Genomic DNA, 16,413 nt, shown 5'->3' on the forward strand with positions numbered 1-16,413 from the left:
TGCTGAGAAAAATACCGGTATTTTCAGTATTAACTGAAAATAAAAAACAGTTTTAATTCAAGAATTTTCAATTTAACTTATTAAATATCTACTTATATTTTAAATGTACATTTATTTTCCCATGATACAGAACTGAAATCAATCTATTGATGTAAAAATTTAGCTTCAAAAGTATGAACTAATAGAATATCATTAAAACAAAAGAATTTTATGCACCATGTACAGTGAAACCTGTGTAAGTTGACCACTCGCGATGCAGTACTTTGGCGGTGAACTTAGACAGGTGGTCAACTTATAAAGGGCGGTAATGATTTTTTTTTTTTTTTTTTTGTCATTTCTTGCACCATGTATTCATTTTTTGAGGAATTCACCCTTAGGGTCATTCCATAGAAATGTCAACCTCAACCTCAGAAATTTTTTTACCACAAAGCCTTAATTGTGACCTATCATTTCATTCAGCATACTTTCTAGTACATAAATCCAGTAACAGATTGCAAATATTTCATTCGGTGTTTTTCTTCTGGCTCTAAACGTGCGAGGTTGTAGAAAAGGCTTAGCATGTGCAAAAAACATGCGTCTACGTTTTCTTGTGTAATGTAAAAAGTTCTGCAAATTTTTAAAATAACTATGTTTATTCTAAATGATTAGATGTTGGCCCAATAAAATTGACTGTTCTTTTTGCATACATTATAAGATAAGTATTTTAATTAGTTTGGTTATTTCACTGAAAATATTTACGTTACGTTAGTCACAAAAATGTACTATTTTCTGCTTAAAAACTAAACTAGATGATTGAACCAAACAGCACTTTTTATTTTCTTACATCTGTGTCATATCTTCTTAAAAAGTGCAAAATATTTATTTTAATATCAGTAGATATAAAATAATTAGTGTGACTAACGTAACATTTCAGCTGTGACTAACGTAACATTTCAGCTGTGACTAACGTAACAGTTTGCATGTGACTACCGAAACATTTTAAAAGTGACTGCTAATATTTAAAACTTATTTAATTTAATGTACATTTTCATAAACAATTTTGAATATGTAGGCATTCTATATTGATTAAAAATATAAAGGGTGAAAAATACCAGTAATATTACATTTTAGACCTTCTGTTTACTTAGAAAAATACTTTTTTAAAGGTCTTTAAAAAGATACTTCCAAATTTAAAGAATTATTAAAAAAGAAAAAAGGTGAGTAAAGCAAAATGAGTACTCTACTGAATGTGCATTCAACGCAAGAATCCAAGCTTAAGAATTAAGATAATAGAAATCAAGTCTTAACAAAGAAGAACGTCTCTATTTTATCGAAAATACATCTCCACCTATTATTAAAATGATGTAACGGCTGCTCGTTGGAAAACATTTGAAGATGTTACATGATACAGTGGCAATAAGCGCTGCTGCCATATATTTCAGAAAATGCAAAAATGATCATTTAGAAATTCAAACATTTGCGGTGATATCTGGAAATAAAATGCTTTCTGCAAAAACGTTCAGATATTTTTTTTTTCCAATATTACATTTTAATTCAAAAGAATGCACAACACTATTTGTTCGAGGAATCAGTATAAAAAATAATATGCCACTGAATAGTACTACGGAGTTTCTTATGACGATAACTAGTATATCAGCAGAATACTAGAATTCAGTGAAACTACCAACTTGCAAAAAGTTAATTTTTTAAAAGAGAGATATTTAGGATTTAATTAGCCCAAGAATGATGTTATTCAGTTTGTAAAAGCAGTTTTTTTATTTGTTTATTTTTTTTTCGCACATTCAAATTTAGTTAAAAGAACTGAATCCTTCCATTCAATTTCTTACACAAATATAGAAAAAAAGTAAAGAAAGAACCATAATACGACACAAAGAAGGTTCCTAAAAAGTGTAAAAGTAATATAAGAGCAAGACAATAATTATAAAAAGTTTTTATATGCATTCATTATTCGATGGTTACGTTAGTCACACACAGTTTTTCGGAAAAGTACCATTTAGGGCCAAAAAAGATTCATCTGTAACAAATCTGTAGAACAATTTTGAAAATAGATTGTTTACCTCTTACAAATATATCGGCCAATTTTAAATGTCTGCGTAAGTTTCAGAAAAAATTGCCTCGTAACATAAGCATTGTTTCTCAGGGTTGCAAAAATGTTACGTTAGTCACAATGCCTTTTTTTGGTGAAAAAACACCTGCCAGCGCTTATTTTGCTTCAAATTCTTGGTAGAAATGAAAAATAATTACCTTGTACATTTTAAATCTGCATATTAAACCAAAACACATTTATTTTTACTCCCGGTGTAAGTAAAAAGAGTTTGAAAATCATCTGCGAATGTTATGTTAGTCACTATGGAATGACCCCTTACTCTTTCTGTTTAGCTCCACTTTCATTGTTTAACATTATTGAAAGTGAAACAATAATTAAAAATACTATTCAAATACTTTTGTTATTTTCCCTTGTTTTTAACTATAATAGACACTGTAGATTTAGAAATTCCATATATGCCAGCTAATTTTCTCTGGCTTTCTCCATTTTCAATTACTTTTAATATTTCATACTTTTTATTAATCTCAAGTTCCACTAACTTAGTTCAGCTAACTTTCTTTTTGAAGCCTTTTTAAGTAAAACTTATTGCACAAAGAGCAACAAGCTCGACTCTCCCAGTTCATAAAGGCAAAATTAAAATGTCCTATCTCTTAATCCCTTGCACCAGAAACATGTAGCTTTACTCATTACTCATTAGCAGGCCCAGATCTGCGCACCCGCAGTGCGAGGGGCCCGCGTCCTTGAAGGGGCTAACAGCCCTAGAAATTGATGAAAAAATAGAAAAAAAAAACTAGCACTAAGGCTTATCGCTTTTCAAATAGACAGTGCTGGCCACTAGGGAGAGGCCCTACATATTTTGTTGCAGGGGCCCCAAAATGTATAGATCCGGGCCTGCTCTTTTTAGCAGAATTCCTGTGTTGCCACAACGTATTACAACTGAAAGAAAAGACTATGAACTTTTCTACTGACACCTATTTTCATTGAAAAGAGTATGAAAAGCTATCTCAAATAGAACAACAAATGAAAAACAAGTTTGGAGAATAAAGAGCAGCATAAACTTTATGCTGCTTTTTAGTTAGTAAAATGCTAGTATGTCATCAAAGCATTAAAAACATTCTCTGAAAGCTATCAAAAAAAAATATTATTATCATTATTATAATAAATAAATAAGTAATAAAATAAAATAATATGCTGAAGAAAGTTAAAAAAATAAACTAAGTGGTCAACTTACAAAGGGTTTTTTATAATACTCCAGACCATATTTGGTGTACATCAGTGGTCAAGATAGACAGGTGGTCAAGATAGAGAGGTGGTCAAGTTACAGAGGTTTTCCTTCATTATATGAGATAGTGCTAATTCCGTTCCTGACAAAAGCGGTTAACATAGACAGGTGGTCAACTTACAAGGGTGGTCAACTTTACAGGTTTTACTGTATTTATTTTTTCTATTTCCCTGATCGCTCATTTTCCCTTTTGGGAAAGTTAATTTCGAGTGTAATTTATGAATGCCCCCTCCCCCCTCTTTGTCCGATGAACAATTTATTCAAACCATCAGTTGCAGGAATGCTTTATGGGTCATTTTCCTTAAATATTTGGAACAACTGTACTAAATTTTGACAAAAACTGTTTCTTGTTGGCATTACAAATGGCAATTTGTTGGCAACAGTATTCATTTGTTGTGCCGTCTTGCTATTTGGCTTCATACTTGGCAAGATAATATTTAGATATTATATATTGCCTTGAAAATTAGCATAGAGAAAAAGCATAAATATCTTCCACGAATTCAAAGATATTTTCAGATATTTACATAATTATAATTGTAAAGAATTTTGAAACGAAAGCTAAAACGAATAAGAGAAACAAACAAGATCAAATTTAGTCAAGTTTACAGTAAATTTCAAACCAAACGACTAATAAAAAGTAAACAAAAACCCCTCCTGTTCAAGAGAAATGTTAATATTGGAAAAGTATCGTCTCTCAGGAAAGAAATTTCAACTAGCTTTAAATTAAAAACATAATAGAAATACACACAATATGAAAGAAACACACACACAAAAGGGTTTGCCCAAAAAATGACATGCAACACACCAAATTTTATGAAGATAAAATACTTTTAGGCAATTAAATTAGAGGAGGCATATCACGCATTGTTAACAGTACCACCGACTTGCGTGAATTCAAAAACAGTGGTTTCAACTGTAGGAAAGTTCAGCACTAAAATGAGTTCCAGGCTTAGAGACAATTCAATAGATGCATTATATCTTTTACTAGTATTGATTTTTTATTATAAGATTTATCCCTTCATTTTATATTTGTTCACAATACGTTTTCATAATACAATTTTTGTACAAAATTATGAAATGTGGCAACGAAACAATATGTTTTCAAGCATATTTTGAGAAATTTCAAATACCAGTATTCCGGTATCACATTTTAAAAATACCGAATACTGGTATTGAATTTTTGGTCCGGTATTGCAATCCCTAATGGTGTTATTACACAGATTACTTTCACAAACTTCACAAAAATAAACTTTGTATTCTACCAAAACACTTTATTAATAACAAAACCGAAATGTTCGTGTATCTAACTGCAATTATGTTTGAGGTTTCATTTCCGAGCTGATTTCACAAATTCATTCTAAAATTTTATTAATTCTTAGGAAGACAGTACTGATGACTGAGTATTTCATAGGCATGATAATGATAATATACAATATAATCACAAACTAATGTGACCGCAAATTGAAAATGTATTTGAAAAATAACGTTTTAAACACTGAGACTTCAAATCTGGAATGCCAATTAAAGCTAAACTATACAGTAACAGATATACAATTTAAAACATGCAAAAAATAAAAAATAAAAAATAAAATAAAAATAAAATAAATAAGAGGGAAAGATATTAATATTAGCAAATTACATTAAAAAAAATTGACGAAATGGGGGATAATGACCGTAAGTAAAATATTAATAATAAATAAGAGAGAAAGATATTAATATTAGCAAATTACATTAAAAAAATTGACGAAATGGGGGATAATGACCGTAAGTAAAATATTAATAATAAATAAGAGAGAAAGATATTAATATTAGCAAATTACATTAAAAAAATTGACGAAATGGGGGATAATGACCGTAAGTAAAATATTAATAATAAATAAGAGAGAAAGATATTAATATTAGCAAATTACATTTAAAAAAATTGACGAAATGGGGGATAATGACCGTAAGTAAAATATTGTGTTCCCCTCTTCGGTCTGGTCGACCAGTGGCACCAGGGCGTGGCAATGTCTGAAGGCGGCATTACATTAGCTAATTCACTGCTACATAGAAAACGCTTAAAACCGAGTGACCATTGCTTTTTTCCCCTCCTTGACTTATTACAGTGCTTCATATCAGGGTATTATATCAACTCTTAAAGAACATTTAAATTGAAACCATCTGGTTACTCCAGGGGAAAATCTTACTTCACTGTCCCGAAAGGAGGAATGGTCATCAGGTGTAAACAGAGATGAACGGCATAGGATAATTTACTGTTCGGAAGTCGCCGACCTTCCCCCCTCCCTCCTTTTTTGTATGGATTGGAGAGCTCTTTTATCGTAACTGTTGTAAATCTTATAGGGACCGGAAAACCAGAATTTTTATGCAGGCACACTTCAGAAGAGATTCTTTTTTCGCTTTGGCTATATTCAACTTAAATGCCGCAAGGCTTCAATATTCAATTTGTCGCTATGCTGAGTTTTTGTACTATACATTTATATTTTGTTTAAAACTATTTTTTTCGTGCTAGTTTCGATAGAATTTTACATTCATTGAGGAAAAGAGCGCTGTAAAATGGGGCGCACCGGGATTTGTCCCGGTGGGCCAGCACGGGCCTGAACCTGCCCATTACTGGTTGGATGTCCATAACTAGTCATTTACCCTAGCATAACTAGTCATTTACCCTAGAACAACCCTATAAACTTAAAAACAGATAAATAAATAAACTCTGCTAATGTTTAACACATTAAAGTTGAGAGAAAACTTGTACTTTTATTTTATTGCTTCATTAAGAAACAGGTAAGAAATATTCTTACCTATTAGTTACATTACTGTTGCTGTTACTCTCTCTTTCAAGATCATTTGTACTTTTGGCACTTTTACTCACATCCAATGGCACACGTAACGCAACTATTCTATTCGCATAATGAATAGCTTGACTATACACAGTAGATTCTTCATTGTTCATCAGTTCCTTCTGTTGTTCTCTGCTTAAATTCGACCATACTCGCATCTGTTAGAAAAACTGCTTTGAAATTGGAAACTAAATTTCAAAAACTCAAAGTGAAAATAAAGTAAAAAATGCTATAAAAATAAAAGTTACACACATAGTTTTAGGTTTGGACGTAAACTTTTGAAAGTAATAATTTATCATTTTTAACAACCCATGGACAATTTGTTTTTGATCAATCACATTGCTTATTGTTCTCACACACACACACATTTGATTGTTTTGAATTCCTATATCATTTTATTTTCTCCCTGCCTCCCTTTGCAGCACCACCGTCGACCGGCTTCACGATGCTGCTGCTCTAGCGAAAACAGTCTCCAGGTTGCGTCCATATCCTATACACACACACACCTACTAGAGATTAGTTCGGGCTCATTTTTGAGAGCCCGGGCCCGCCCGAGCCTGAAAATTTGTAACCAAGCCCACCCGATCCCGAGTGATATTGTCTCGGACCAAAAACCGAGCCAGTCCGAGCCCGAAGGAAACTTTCCTGTGTCAGAAAGTGAGCCTTCTACAGTCTGACATGATCTCTCTGTTAATGAAAAATGTTAGGTCAAATGTTCTTCATTAACAGAAGTTTCTAAATTTTCTTAAAATGCTCCACTTCAAATACATTACTGTATGACATACTGCAATAGTAATCGCAAAAGAACACTATAAATAAGCATTAATTAATTAATTTTTTGGGAGGGGGGGAGGGTAAATTTTACATTGATTGAACTGATTTAAATGTTCCTTTCATTTTCCCACAGTAGGAAAATGTTTATTTGCTTTGAATTTGTATGGAGATTGGCGATTGAATATCTGTGCTTGAGCCCGAGTCCGAAACCTATTTTCGGTTCTAAGACCCGAGCCCGATTCGAGCCCGGTCTCTCGGGACGGGCTGAACCCGTCTCATCTCTAACACCTACACCACACGCATACCTACATACACATACACACACTCATGCCTGCACACAGACACATACAGACAAACACCCGTAATTGCAAAAAACATAATTTGAATTCCAGATGTCAAAATTCAAAAGATTTTTTTTTTTAATGCATCTTACAAAATTCAGTATGGTCATAATCATGGAATAATTGCACAATACAAACAAGCAATAGGAAGGACAGCATTTTAAAATTGAATCTCATAAAAGTAGATGTTTTCAAAATCACAAAATGATTCTTTTTTTGTAATCATCTCAGCATCAACAATATGAATGCCTCAAAGTAACAGTAGGATATTTTACTGCTATTCCTAGAGTTAGATGTCTTACTGTTGCTCCGAGGTGGCGAATGATTTAGTCTAACAGATATTTTTATTGTTCGGAACTCATGTTAGGTCATTTGCATGTACTTTAGAAATGAAATGTATATGGATCTCCCATACCTTTTTGTGAAAAAAAGTTCCTCAAAATGATTGATTTTTTGACAAATTGGCATTTTAAAAACATTTTTTTTTTAAAACTTAGAATACTTTTTATATCATTCTGAACACTGTTAGTTACAAAAAGATTTGCAGTAAAAACCTGTTTTTCTTTTTTCTTCATTAACAACCTAGGAGTTTTCTTTTAAATAAAATAGAACATAAAACTTTAACTCTGAACATGCATGATTTAGGAAGTGGTAATAATGAATTAAAATGTTTTATATAATGGCTATTTATTCTGTATTTGCATGATCCTGCCAAAAACGGAGGGGGGGGGGACAAGGGAAGAAAGAACGGAAAAGAAAAAAATAATGCAGAGGGAAAAGCCTAGTTTCTCTTCCTCTCAAATTGGGGGAGAACAAGTTATTATTTGGCAAAAGAAAAAAAGCTTTTTCAGTTCATGCACTTATACCTAAGTGCACTTTGTTTCTCCTGTATTAAGTTGCTTACATTGCTACTTGTTGCATGAGATCTACACTACTGTTTTATGTTTTTGTACAACATGCTCTATTTTAACGCCAATTTTTGTTTTTCAAAGTATTGATTATTTTGCAATGAAAAAAATAGCGATTGTTATCAGGAGTGCCCATCCCCCCCCCCAAGCTCAATGGCGCAAAATCCCCCCCAAAAATTTTCTCACTTTCGAATCGGGTCAAACATAAGTTTTTGGAGTGTATAATTTCCAGTCAAATTCAAGGGGGGAGGGATTAGTGCTAAAAAATACCATTTGAACTGAAATATTATTGAATTGTTGACCTGCCTTGCCTCCCCAAATTTTACAACGTGGACCTTGAGTAAACAAGTTTTGGGTGCTCCTGAATTTTGCTTCACCTTATTTTTTTTTTCTTTTTTCAAACGTATGAATAATTACAGGAAGAGTGGATTCAACTTTCTGGCTTGGGATGGAGTCATTATTAAATGTATATAATACGAATCTATACAATATGAATCCTATTTTATTGTCACTTAGATAGCCCTGGGGTTTCTCCCCCGGAAAATTTTCGAACTTGCAGTTTTAAAACCAGTTTTAGACGATCTCTGGTGATGTTAGGGGGACAAAAGGGTTGGTTACCCCTTCCCGGTAATTTTTCAATATTGAAACTTTAAAAGTGCAATTGTAGATAGTTTAACGTTGTGTTAAGGAGGGCTCTCCTTTGTTTTCAAAATTGTGGTTCTAAAAACGAGTTTTAGACTATTTGTGGCAATGTTAGATAAAGAAGAGATCCTAGGGCTCGCACCAGGAAAATATTTAAAATTAAAATCTTAAAAACGTTATCTATGGTTGAGGGAAAAGCAGTTTTCTGAAATTGAAGCTCTAAAATTGCAATTGTAGCCGACCTTTGTGACGTTAAGCAAAAGAGTTTTCGGAAGCTCTCCCGTGTAATTTTCTCGAAATTGAAGCCCTAAAAACCAAATATAAGACGATTTTTTAAATAATGTTGACGAGATTGGGGGGGGGGGAAGAGGGGCTCTCCACTTAAATTTTCGAAATTGTAGCTTTAAAAACGCAGTTTTGATAGATCTTGATAATATTAGTGGAAGGTGAATTTCAGTGCCATTCCTCCGGCAATTTTTTAAAATTGATATTCCAGAAATGCAATTCTAGGCTTTTCTTTGATCGTGCTAAGAAAAAAGGTGGGAGTCGGGGGCTCTCTCCTATAAATTTTTCAAAACTGCAGTACTAGAAACGGAGTTTTAGATGATTCTTGATGATAAAGAGAGTCTTATTCTGGCGTTACAGTGGGGGAGCTCTTATGGAAGTTTTCCAAAATTGAAGTCGCATAGCCAAAAAAGATGGATCACACACATTATGACAGATCTTTGTCGGAAATCCTCAAAAATGGACTCAGCTATTCAGCACACATCGAAAATCAGAACTCGGAAATTTTAACGAATCAAATATCCTTCTATACATATCAGATATAGAAGAAAGTAAATATGATTTACGAAAAATAATTTAAACATCTTGAGAACAGACTGTTCTACTTCCTTCCATGAGCGAAAACCAACATCACTGAAAGTTTTAATGAAAATGATCTAATGATAAATTGAAGCAATCAGTTTAAAAATGGTAGAGAAGATGGGAGTAAAGTGAAATGAGAAAAATTCTTCATAAGCTTAAGCTAGTTAATGAATAAAATATATTAATTATCGATTGGAGTGATAAAAAATACGTTATTCGCAAACTTCAAAACTGGTTCTTAACGATTGTCAAGGTGCAAATGAATCAATGGTAAACTAGAGCATATGGTCAGAATCATTACAAACACTAAAATATTTTTGACCTCTCTCCTTCTCATCACTGTCACACGTATTCATCATGCAAAATTGTGCTACTTCCAGAAAATTTATAAAAAATTGAAAAGACATCAAATCGTCTGATCCAGCTTTGAAACGGACACCAACTTATAGCCGTCTGTGATATTCCCTTCATTGAAAAGGAGACACGGTTATTAAATTTTGGAAAGACTACCTGAGCCGTCGCTAGGTCAAAAAAACGGGGGGGGGGGGGGACGATTTTGGCGGCCCCTTAATTGTTTTGAACGCATGTTTCAATGCTCAGAGAGAGAGAGAGAGAAGATTTGGCTTCTGATTTAGCAGGGATAGTCATATTACTAGACCTTATTACTAGCAATAAAAATTTAATCGTAAGGATAATATTCTATCAGAATTAGGGGGTGTCGGAGGGTTACCTTCTTGCATTATTTCGAAATTGAAGGTATAAAAATGCAGTTTTAGAGTATATTTTAAGTTTGTGAGAAAGGGAGGTCCAGGATAGCCTCTCCCGATAATTTTTCCAAATTTAAGTTCCCAACAAAATCGTACGTTATATTTAACTATGTTCCGAAGAAGGGGTCCGGGGGCTCTCCCCCGGGAATTTTCAAGATTGTTATTTAAAAAATACAGTTTTAGACGATCTATGGTGATGTTGAGAGAGGAAGAGACTCGGGGGTCATCAATCTATAATTTTTCAAAATGTAAACTTCAAGAACGCATTCCCAATTGGGAATTATTTCTGATTACGTAAAGGGGGGTCCGAGGACTCCCCCCGGGAAAATTTTGAAAATTGTCGTTCGAAAAATTCAGTTTTAGACGATCTATAGTTATATTAAGGAGAAGAGGGATGTGCCCCCCCCCCCCCGAAATTTTGAAGCCTTAAAAACACAATTGGAGACACTTTTTGTTAAAAATTTAGTGCACCGCCAGTTTCTTGGAACTATAGCTCCGAAGACGTATTTAAGCCTACCTTCGATGAAAGGGGGCGGGGGGGAGTTTTGAAGGGGAAGGCATTCTCTTGAAAAAAATTCGATCTGTTGAAACCGCAATTTTAGAAGATTTTTGTTGATGTTAATGGGTGGAGATATTCGGAGTAATCCCCTGGCAAATTTTTACAAATTGAAATTTAATTAACGCAATCGTAGACGATTTTAAATACTGTTAGAAGAGTAGAAGGTTTTGGAGTTCTCCCCCGAAAAATTTTCTGAATTTAAGTCTTAACAATGAAATTTTTGAGGATCTTCGGTAATATTTGGAGGACGACAGTTTTGGGAAACCTTAGGGAGTTTTGTTTTAAATTAAAGTCCAAAAACGAAATTTATTCGACCTTGAATGATGTGAATGATTAATTGAGAGGGCGTTTTTCAGAGGTTACGTTGGGAGTACTCTCACGGTTTTCCGAAATTGCAGTCCTAAATACTCAGGTGTAGGCCATCTTAAATGACGTTAGGGTAAGGATTGGGGTTGGAGAACGTTTTCCCGGGATTTTTTCAAAACCTAAGTTTTAAAAACTCACTTCCAGGCCAGCTTAGGGGACGTAAGAAGAAGGATTTGGAGTTCTCCACTCTTCTTTTCAGTATGGTCACTCCTATCTTCATTGTAAATTTTAATTATTGATAAACACATTGTGATTTTTTTTTCTAATTTTCCTTTGCCAAACACGATTATTTGCTTGGATTTTCCATAATAAAGTTTTCAATTTCTCACCGAATATATTTTTGTTTTATTGCAATACAAGCGTTTGCGGCTTTAGAGAAAGGACTTTTAACAATTTGAACGGATGTGGTAATTTTCTGCGATACCTTAGGTCTCTATTCCACTTCATTTTATTTTAAATATGCAACCTGCATGTCTTGATCAAGCTTTGATTTACTTACGATTTTTACATTCAAACATTTAGAACTTTTGGTGTGAGTATTCATTACAATACTTTTAATCTCTCTTTACATTTAACTGTTTTTCTTTCCTCTCTCTCTCTATTTGAAATTTATTTCGGCGACCCATACATTTTTCTCCACTTAGCAATGATTTTCATTACAACATTTTTCATCAAAAAAAAAATACATATGGGAATGTTTTGGCGACCCCTATCCTGTGGGCTGTCCTAATGAAGCTGTCCTATTTATGTATGTGTTTTATTTTTATTTTTTTTAACTGAAGAACCATGAAGCATGATTTTGTATAACCAGGACCTCCGAGAGACAAGGCGTGCAGAATGTTAGTTTTGTCGCCGGTCATCCCTCCCATTAAGCTAATTTTACTCTATGCGCAATACTTTAATCTGATCCGAGCCCATAGTTTCCGACTAGGCAGACATACCCACTCTGCTGCCTAGTGAAGAGTGTACTGTACTGAATACTTTTTTTTGCGTTAATAAAAATGTTTGAAGCGTACATTTTTGCGGCCTTTACTTAGATACTCCTAATAAAAGAGAATCATGGATGCTCCTAAATTGTATTTTAAGATTACATTTGCTATTCAAATTTTACAGAAAAAATACTTTTTTTCACTATTATTTCAATTGTTCATTTATAATTACTATTTTAATTTTGCAAAACAACGAAGAGTTTCCCTTTTTTTTCGTTAGTTGCATCGCTAAAATGAAATTGGCAGCCCCACTTCTGAAAAACTAGGGGGGGAGGGGGGTGCTAGCTACTGCGACGGCCCGTAAGAGAGTATGTGAAAAAAGCATTATTAATGCATCTATTTATTATTGAATGAGTTTTAATATTTTTCATTCCAAATTTCGAAAATTTCATGTTCTAAAGAAAAAAAACCTTCTGGAAAAAAATCCCCCCCAAAAATTTTGATGGCGCAACTTGCGCCATAATCCCCCCTTGTGGGCACCCCTGATTGTTATTATAGTTTCAAAACTGTTTTACTGTAATTATGACCATGCAGTATCAGTCATTGTTTACCACAACATAAATATATATTCTTTAATGACTAGATCACACACTTGAAAAAATTATTAGGAGATCAAAATCATATATCAAAAACACTATCCTATTGATAAATATTATAATACATATTTATATAGTTCAAAAAAAATCTTTTACTTGTTCAGCAGCAATTTCCAAGGCACTTGGTTCAGGTTGTCTACCCAGGTTTGAAGATCCATTGCTATAAGCATTATAGTTCCTGTTTTCTCCTCGATTCCAGGCAATGCTGATATCCTTGTTCTGAAGAAAGACAAACATAAAAATATTAGGGCAATGAAGTAACAATGAACATTTTTTTTTAAATAAAATTATTACCATTGTCCTTTAGCAAAACAAATATAAAATATTTCTAAATGTAAATATACAGTCAAACCTCCCTTAACGGGCACTCCCTGTTAGTGGACAGTTTCTGAATCCCCAGACCCTTGAGATAGGCGTATAACGTATTTCACTCCTCGTTAAACGCACACTCCCGTTAGCGGACAGTAAATCAGCCGAGTTTCATTTTATTTTTCTGTGTTTGGTAAGATTTTGCTCAGCACTTTCCACTCCTTTATGATATCTGGAACTAACTAGTACCCATAAGATCAACACCCCTTTTTCTCCGAAAACAGGAGCCTTTTAAGTCGAAGCTTATGAAAGTTTTTGTTTCCATTTCATGCACGAAATTCCAGCAAAAAACAGAAGAAAAAAAAATTCTCCTTTAACACAGTACCTTGCTTAATCAGTTTGCATGGGAGAGGAATTCATTATAAAAAATATTCTCATGCAACTTAACGGTATCTCCCCCCCCCCCCCAGATTTGTAGAGACGAGCGTTGGTGCTGCTTTCCCTCCAGACGCTGATGAGGAATCAGCACAGTATTGCCAGATGAAGTAAAAAGTAGCCGATTGGGTTACATTTTGCTACCATCTAAAACAAAAAAGATGCTGAAAATCAACGACATTGATTCCATTGTGCTTGACTGGTTTTGTTCATCCAGGGGAAACAATTTAAATGCTTTCCTAATTTATTTTCCCGAATGATTCGGCGGATTATTTACTTATAGGGTAAGTTCACTTATATTCGCACTACTCATTAATTTAACTTAGAATTATACACTATGTGTAGGTTTAAAATACAAAATTAAAATGTCATTGTAAATTCAGACTCCCCAATAGCGGGCACTCCCCGTTAACGGACAAAAACTTTGATCCTGACAGTGTTCGCTATTGGGAGGTTTGACTGTAGATAGAAAAAGCTACACAATTAACAATAATTTCCCTGTACTGAATCAGGTAAAAATTATGAAAGCATAGGGAAACTGCTTTCAGCATATCTTTTGAATGGATATTAAACTAATGATTTTTACTGGCACACTTTCATTATTACAAAATTAATATTTCAGACTTAAACTCTTATTTTTGAAATTTTTGCAACCAAATCTTACATTAGTACACTCTTGTTCAAATGGACAAGAGGATGGGGACTGGAAGCTCAAAATGGAGACACTGAAGGCTCAAAAATACAGGACACCTCTGAGGCTGATATAAGCAATTCTCTTTGCCAATGTGTTAGTGGGACAATTCATGTCAAATTTTGATGCAGAGATTTTTGCAATCTCTCTAGCTCTGGAGAATTTCAAGAAAAATATCAATTGTTTCTCAAAGGCAGTTATTTTAGTTGATTCCAAAGCAGTCATACAGACTGCAGTTTAAGATCATAATGCAGAAACTTGGATCATCTCTAAACTTAGACAAACCTTGTCTTTTTTTTTTTTTTTTTTCATTTAGAACAAAACAATCATTTTTAATGGATTCCTTCTCATGTAAGAATCAATGGTAACGAAAAGGCAGACTAGTCAAGAACGAAACACTCGAGCTGCAACCAATTCCTCCAGAGACCTTTTAAAAGCACATTTTTGAAAAATTAATGGGTAATTTTAAATTTGATCAGGCAGAAAAATCACTAGGTAAACCCTCGGCTAACATCCAAGACATTTGGAAAATGTTTACGCACACATAACAAAAATTCTTATCTTGCTATCTAATAGAAACTTAAATAAATTTCTGCACATTTACCTCTCTTGGACTAATAGGTGAAAGAGTTGTCTCTCTTTCCCCCACTAGTGAACGCTGGGGAACATATAAAGCACGTATATCTCTTTGAACATCTTGGTAAAATGCTGCCTCCCAAAACTGCTGATTCTGCCAAACAAGGTGCTCTTGAATACAAGTATAAGCAAACTGTATAACACCAGTGCATAACTTCTAGAAAATTAAGAAGAAATATTAATATAAAGGAAATTGTGTGTTAAAATTTAATCAGTTAATGAAATGCAGAAAATACAAACATGAACAAAGTAGTTTACACAGGAAAACTAGAAATCAGGATTTTTTTAAATACTTTTGATCTGAGAGTAAAAATGTTCAAAAAACAGTTGGATTTGGGGAAATTTCAAATTTTAAAATTTTAACACATTTACCACATATGTTAGGTACACTATGATTGACACATTTTATCAAAATTGAGTTATTGTCACACGGTGGTCATTAGTAATTTCGTTTACCTAAATCTCTAGGTTTTTTTTTTTTTTTTGCGATTTGTCAACGCAAAGTATTAAAAAACGCTATAGGAAAAACGTAGTATATGCATGTTTTGTGCAGTTTGCTAAGACAATTTGAACATAAGTGACAAATACTAAGCCTTTAAAGTGGTATCTGCGTAGTTACTCGTTATTTAATTAGTAATTACGTAGATACATCCTTTATACCTTAGTAAAGCAGCATATTTAATAATGTAGCAGTTTGTTGTAACTGAGTACTGAAATTTAGTTCACCTATTGATTGAATAGTTGATATAAGACAATAATAAAAACTAATACAACTTTGCATAAATGTTCAAGTAAATATTCAGCTTTTTAGTTAAAATACAAATTCTTAAAACTGAAATGCATATAAAATATTTATAACTAACTCTTTTATGCAAAAAAAAAAAAAGCATTTAAAACTACAGTCAATTATATTTTTGTTTAAGTATTGTCTGCTGTCAAAATTATGTCCTCAAAAAATCAATCTAGAAAGAAAAAAAAACATAAATGATAGCATAAAAATGCAACACATTCTTTGAATATAAAGAACAGAAAATTATTATAGTTTACAGTTTTAAATGTCTGAAATTTTGAAAACGGTATTTTTTAGAAGGCAGATTCTGCTACATTTGTATTAACAAAATAAAGCGACAGCTAAGTTCAAATAAAGCAGATGCTTTCAGTATAATTTAATAATACATTAAGCACATTTTACTAAGCTATTTTTGTCGTATCTGTGCAGATACCCCTAAACATGACGAGTAATAGTCACTTACAGCGAAACTAACCTAGTATATGAAAACGTTATTGAAGAGAAAATTTATTGTAACTACATTCATTCATTTTAAATAAAGACTTTTAAGAAAATACGCTCTTATGTAGGTTAGATAAAT

The 16,413-nt window shown here is 33.1% G+C and overlaps 1 protein-coding gene across 1 annotated transcript in view; it reads right to left on the reverse strand.

The window, feature by feature from the left end:
• The window catches only part of LOC129235156 (myotubularin-related protein 13-like), a 123,613-nt gene that overhangs the window by 66,099 nt on the left and 41,101 nt on the right, over window positions 1-16,413 (reverse strand). The window contains exons 17-19 of the mRNA XM_054868847.1: window positions 15,012-15,200; window positions 13,069-13,191; window positions 6,125-6,321 (exon numbers count right to left, since the gene is read on the reverse strand). Coding sequence (XP_054724822.1) covers window positions 6,125-6,321; window positions 13,069-13,191; window positions 15,012-15,200 — 509 coding nt within the window. The remainder of the gene's footprint in view (window positions 1-6,124; window positions 6,322-13,068; window positions 13,192-15,011; window positions 15,201-16,413) is intronic.

The sequence above is a fragment of the Uloborus diversus genome, chromosome 2, assembly GCF_026930045.1.
Source record: "Uloborus diversus isolate 005 chromosome 2, Udiv.v.3.1, whole genome shotgun sequence".
NCBI classification, from domain to species: Eukaryota; Metazoa; Arthropoda; class Arachnida; order Araneae; family Uloboridae; genus Uloborus; species Uloborus diversus.